The sequence below is a fragment of the Anarrhichthys ocellatus genome, unplaced genomic scaffold (assembly GCF_004355925.1).
Source record: "Anarrhichthys ocellatus isolate YVR2014 unplaced genomic scaffold, GSC_Weel_1.0 scaffold2929, whole genome shotgun sequence".
NCBI lineage: Eukaryota > Metazoa > Chordata > Actinopteri > Perciformes > Anarhichadidae > Anarrhichthys > Anarrhichthys ocellatus.
In genome coordinates this window covers 1-6,563 of record NW_022282903.1, presented here as the reverse complement: position 1 = coordinate 6,563, position 6,563 = coordinate 1, and the positions used below count along the sequence as shown (strand labels likewise).

Here is a 6,563-nt window from a genome sequence, read left to right as displayed (position 1 = left end):
TATATATTATATATATATTATATATATATATAAAAATAAAAATAAAAAGAACTTGCTGTCACATGTGAGCTGTGGTTGAATAGTGGGAGCATCTGTCTTCACAGGGTTTCTGTCGGTGTACGTTCTCACCTCTGAAAGCTGGGACGCCGTGGGTCACGCATCAGTGTGGAACGAGAGGAGCCGGCCCGGAGCCGGGATAACAAGCGAGGAGTCGGCGTGTGTTTTCTACAGACACAAGAACAACCCGTCTGTGAGTGACACACTGAGCAAAGCAGTTTGCCATTTGATCCATTACACAGAAAGCACCCGAGGAGCATTGTAACTCAATGATGATCGTTCAATTTAATGAGTTTGCTGCTGAACTTCTATTCAATATTTGTTTATGTTCTTGCCCATCAAGAGCACATTATGATGCTGTTCCCAAAAACAGCATCACTTCTGGTATTTGGTTTACCAGGACCTGAGGGTGGACATGTTAGCTGATAGCACTAAGATTCAAATTCTATAAACTATCACATAAAACCCAAACGACCAACTATTTTGTTTGATTATTGTAATAGAGCTTTTTATTTCCTTATGTATCGTGTTTTTTTTATTAAGCTGACTAAGCTTACTCAAAATATGAGGTAATTAAAAAGGGCAAATATATTTTTAATTTAGGCAACCAAAAGCTGATTTTAAAAGTTAGTGTTGGGCTTTGGAAATGCAGATGTTATTAATTTATTTAATATAAATTAAATAAAGTTTTCTAAAAAAAAAAAAAAAAAGAAATGCAGATACATCCAACAAAAATAAAAACAAGTAATAGAAACAATGATAGTCTGTTGAAGGTGTTTGTATAACTGCAATAATAAGGTTAGAAAATGTGGGCTAAACCTTTGCGGCATGTTGATAAATATCAGCCGATTAATCAGCGATCTGCTTTGTCCTGCTCCAAACTATCGTTATTATATATCGACCTTTAAAAATCCACTATTGGTCGACCTCCATTCTCTCTCAGCCTGGTGGTGTTTGCACGTGATTTTAATCGAGATAAACGGCCGCGTGCGACGCATCAGATTTATCACTCACCGGCTGCAGGAATTTAATGAGCTGAAGGAGAAGTCTTTCATACAGCATAAAACAGCTGTGCATGGCAACAACCACCCATCAATTTATAGATCGCTGAGTAATAAAGCTCCGGTTATTACAACCTTAATAGTTAATGATGATTTAAGTGCGTCTTTAGGTTGGAAAGGGTGTTTTTGTCAGTATCTTTCTGGTATTTTGCTTATATTGAGAATGGACAGCAGAGAGGAGACTTAGCTGGAAACAAAGGGAGAATGTTGGCGTTGGAGAGCGTTTGGTGTAGAGCTGCAGTGATGAGACAAGTTGATTAATAGATAGAAATTATAGAAAGTTAATCAGCAATTATTTTGAAAATCGCTTTATCGTTTTAAGTCGAGCAAAACCTGATGATTCCAGGATCTCAAATGTAAAGATTTGCTGCTTTTCTTTGTCTTGCATCATAGTTAATTTAATATTTTGGGATTTTAGACGTCACCTCGTGCTCTAGGATAAGATGATCAGCATTCTTCCTGTTTCCAGTTGAGCTTTCAGTTTTAGTTCCGTTACGGAAAAAGATCTGTTTTGTTTTCATTTGCTTTGTCATCCATCAGTATAATCGGCCCTTTCTGTTTTTAAGTTACACTTGTTTGTTTCAATGTTGCATCACATGCCTCTTGCATTCCTTTCCCTGAAGGTTTTGATTTGCCAGACGACTTGCTACATTGCAGAAGACCAGCTGTTCCAGTGGACGGAAAAAGTAAGCACTGTGATTAAATGAGGTTGTTATGCAGAGAAAGGTTAGGGCAGCTGTCCCTCTTCAGCCTGACAAACAAAGTCAAACATGCAGGTATTTTTCATGATCCACACCAGTGGTTCTCAACCTTTTTTGTGCCAAGAACCCTTAAATAGCTGTCTCTCTCTCTCTCCTCTCTTCTCTCGCTCTCTCTCAGGTTTTTGACGTCCTGCAGCACAGACGGCTGAATGTGACTGTGCTGTCAGACAGCTCTTTGGCTGAGTACAAGACATCAGACTATCTGTGCGGTAGCTCCACTCCCTTCCTGCGCTCTCTCCACACCGCTGCTTTCAGTGGTCAGCCTGTCTGCCAGTCACTGGAGCAACCCAACATAATCACTGGACTTCCAGCTGCAGGTACTGCTATTATTTTACACTTAGAATTTCTCTAATTGTTGTGTTTCAAACTTGCATTACTTTGGGTCTACAGGTCAGGTTTTTCCTCTTGTCCTCGCTTACATTTGCAAACACACGTAACTAGAGACACTTCTGATCTGCACAACTTTGCTCGCCTTCTTTAACGTCTTGAGTAGAAGTCCACCAATAATATATAATAACGATATTTTTGAGCGGGAAAAAGCCGATAGCCAAGTAATTGTTCAATATCTATCAAGAGCTGCATTACGTTTTCAAGAGAGAACTGTTGTGGGGAGAAATGAACTGAAAACGGGAGATATAACTTGTCAGCTTGCTGTAATATCAGCTGTTCCCGGGACCGCCAAGTTCTAAAATGACTTAAATAATAAATATCTAAAATGAAGATTACTGTCTGTTGTGCATTTTTGGCTCTCATCTCTGCGCTTCAGGTCGACCTTTCATTAAGACTATTCTTGGTCATTTTGCCTTTATTATAGACAAAGATGTGGACTTAATCTTACTTTACTAGACTGAAAATGTGTTAATGTTGATAAGTTGTGCCGTTAGGAGCCACTTTCTAAATGTTAAACGTTGTTACCAGAAAAAATACAATATAAAAAAATAGTGATATTACTGGAGCTCGTTATTTCTGAGCATGATTGCCTCCTTTCCAACTTGACTACTCTCAGACTCCATTAGAGACCTTAAGAGCTGTGACTCATCCTTATATAAGATTATATGAAACAAGTTAAAGAAGCTCTGTAGTCGTGTTCTTTTCAGTTACGCACATCGATCACATGTGATCAAGGCTCTCTATGAATTAATGAACCAAGCACTGTAATGTCACAGTAGTGATGTTACCTGGGTGTAAATGAAAGGGTTTAGACCATGATATAGGGGGAGCTCCCATTAATCCCTTGTGTGAACTATAAATCCAGCTTCAGCTGAGTTTGAGTCTTTACTTTTCTCAAATGTCCTTGAGCAAGAAACTGAATCACAAATTTCTCCTGATGTGTGTATGTGGAGCAAAACCAGTACGTTGCTTTGGACCGAGCATCTGCCAACAGAATGAAATGTAGCGCCATTAGTGCGGCTCTCATCGTCTCTAATGCTGATTTGGTCATTTTGGTGCTGGTGCACTTAAACACCCTGAAAGTCCAAACAAAGAGACACATCGTCAGGATAAAGAACTTGAGCCTGGAACACAAATATTCAAGTGTTGAGGTATTCTGATGGTTTAATTCTTCTTCTTCTGTGGTGTTTCTTCAGTGCTGAACCACTGCGAGGTCCACCACGTTGCCACCGTTGTTTACCAGTGTTACAGTGACGTCACCGGCCCTGACTCCGTCACGATGGAGACCTTCAAGCCCGCACTAACCAAGCTCAGCAAGTCTGTTCAGGTGAGCTGCTTTTCCATTTACATCTGAGGGGGAGGGGCGTTTAAAAGGTTCGAGGATGACTAAACCGCCTCTGCAGTGTTTCCCTGTCCTCCTCATTTTTAACATTGTGATCTCCCACTTCTCTTTCTCTGTCTCTCCTCAGTTGAACCCGTCTCCGAGCACAGACGTCCTCCGCAAGTTTGTCAGAACCACCAACATCCAGAGCAATCTTTATACCTGAAAATAGCCATGTGGCACTCTGTGCAGTGCAGTTTAATTCTATTTTCCTGTGGTAAAATACTGTCATTTTTAAAATAAAGAAATAAAGTGAAGAAAGCCTCTGTGTAAATGTCAGTAGTTTAATGATTTACCTAATTGATTTTGTTATCCTGCCGTCAATAAGGAGTCTCATTAGTTTCCAAAAAAGGAGAATTATAATCTTGATTTGGTCACTTTTGTGTTCTGATTGATAATAACATAATTTATGACAAATCTGCAAATGAATCAAATGCATTCTCAAAGGGAGCTACAGGTTACCTCTCCCCTCTTTTCACTACACAGATGTTTACTCCCCAGAATAACAGGTTATCAAGGTGTCAGGTGATTTGATGAACACGGTCAGTTCAGCACGGCATCAGAAATTTAATTAATTTGTAATGACTTTAAATCCACATTGCGTCGTGTGTTTATATCCCACCAAAAGTAAAGGATGGGTAATTTAAATGTTTCCACAGCCTTTAATTATTAAGTGCTCCATATGCAGAATATCCTGTTTTTAAATAATGTGTATTATATTGAATTGTTATGTCTGCATTAATGTTACATTAATCACTTTAATGTTGGTTACGGTGGAACTTATTCTTTACAGGCGTACATTATATATATGTAGTTTTCTTTTTCCCCGGATGGGGGCAATAATGAGCCAGTGAGCTCTTTTTCAAACACCGGAAATTCAAAGAAGATGAAGTGAGCGAAACTCAAAACAAATCAGTTGGCACTTAGTTACTGTCAACAAACGAACTTTATGTGGATTTATTTTGTCTTTATGTGCGTTGTACTGTCGACAAACCTGCTGTCTCATCACGTCAACGTATAACTAACAGTTCCGCCAACTGGAAACCAAGAAGACATCCAGAGTGGTGAGTTAGCATCAAGCTAACGTTACCGATGAGTGCCAGCCGGTTTATAACCGCTGCCAGCTGCAGGTGCAAAGCCTCAGCGAGCCGGAGTAAGGAGCACCCAGCTCCGACAGGGGCCAGCAGGGTGCTGGCCGGGAGGAACCCGGCGGTGGTGGCGGTGGGAGCCTGGGTGGAGGGCGGACACGACTTGGTGGAGCACCCGTCGGTGAGCATGGTAGTTAACCAGTGGTGGAAGAAGTATTTTGATATTTTCTTGAGTAAAAATAGCAATACTACAGTGTAAAAATACGTGGTTACAGGTAAAAGTATTGCAATCATTGTCGTACTTAAGTAAAAGTGCTAAAGTATCAGAATCAAAATATACTTAATAAGCGCCGATTATGCAGAATGGCCCATTCAGAATTATAGAGCAGCTTTACTATATCACTGGTTTGTAAGTAATGAGGCAATAATGGTCTAATTTGTAACGGTAAGGGTCATTTTAATTACTTTAAACAATATACTAAAAGTACAATATTTGCCTTCAAATCGAGTGAAGTAGAAGTTTAAAGTAGTCTGAAATGGAAATGCTCAAGTAGAGTACAATTACCTCATATTTAAGTACTTGAGTAAATGTGCTTCTAGGATCTTGATACGGATTCCTTATTGTTTACTTATTAATTGTTGATTGTGACCAAGATACACACTAAGTGATGCATTTGACAGTGCAAACATAAAGCCAGTTTGGTATTTCTGTGCTGCAATTTCTTATTATCGGCCAAACTGACGATAATCCCCAAAAAATATTAACAGATCATTTTATTTGGTCCCAAAACTGTCAAAAATATTCATAAATGTCCATCACAATCTCCAAAAGCCTAATTTCACATCTTGCTTACTTTGTCTGACTAACATTCCAGACCCCAATACGTTTGATATTATTACTTGAGAAGCTGAAACCAGGCACTTTTTTTTTTTCAAAATTATTAGTTAAACAATTCATCAATAATCAAAGTTGTTGCTGATTAATTTAGTCAGTCGTCTAACTGATGATAATCGACTGATGTTGCAGCTGTAATGTGATGGGCTAATACAGCGAAGTCACATGAATTTAGAGTCTGAATTTTTCCTGAAGTCTTCCCATATCTTGGTTCAGGCTCTGGCTTTGCTAACAGATGAGATCCAGGCAAAAAAGAGGAGGGAGACTGAAGAGGGTCTTCAGCGATTTCAAGTTCAAGTACGCCATCGTGTGGCACAGCAAGCTCAAGTCAGCAAGAAGAGACAGCAGCCGCAGACAGACTCAAAGGTAAAGATAACATTTTTTTTGGCACTCCGTGGTGACGATGAAGCACGGCTGAGCCCCCTGTATTGCCCGTACTGCTCTTGTTCCAGCTTGATTGACCTTATTGTGTGTTTGTGTCCAGGTGAAACCTGACAGAAGAATCCTACAACAGCAGCATCAGGTCTGGACCCAGCACGCATCTGCTGGTGAGAGGCCGGTGTCTGCGGGAGGTGCTGCACAGCGGAGGGTGACGGAGAGGAGCTCTCACCAGGTAAGACGGTTTTGTTGTTTAACCATCACACACACGGCTGGATATTTGGCCAATGATCAGCGAGAAGTGGCCGGTCAGGAACAGTGTCTCCAGTTCATAGTTTGTCCACCAGAGAGCACTGGGGAATACTTTCACTGTGAAATGTCCCACTCAGCACAAATGTTGGCCACAGTTATTCAACTACCACATTTTAGATATCCTCATTTAAACTTTTAATTGTTTTGTGTTGGGGTGTTAAAATTATTATTGGCTGATTTATTGCTATCAGATCTTTTAATAACATATATAATATACATACACATATACATACATACATA

General features: G+C 39.9%; 1 protein-coding gene across 1 annotated transcript; it reads left to right on the top strand.

Moving 5' to 3' along the window:
* Nucleotides 1-104: 104 nt before the first annotated feature.
* On the top strand, nucleotides 105-6,453 carry psmg1 (proteasome (prosome, macropain) assembly chaperone 1; the record flags this gene model as incomplete). The annotated part of the gene is made up of 7 exons (XM_031840543.1): nucleotides 105-250; nucleotides 1,742-1,804; nucleotides 1,998-2,196; nucleotides 3,466-3,596; nucleotides 3,739-4,919; nucleotides 5,850-5,999; nucleotides 6,118-6,453. Coding segments are annotated over 5 exons (617 nt in total), but the record flags the coding sequence as incomplete, so codon positions are not given.
* Nucleotides 6,454-6,563: the final 110 nt, after the last annotated feature.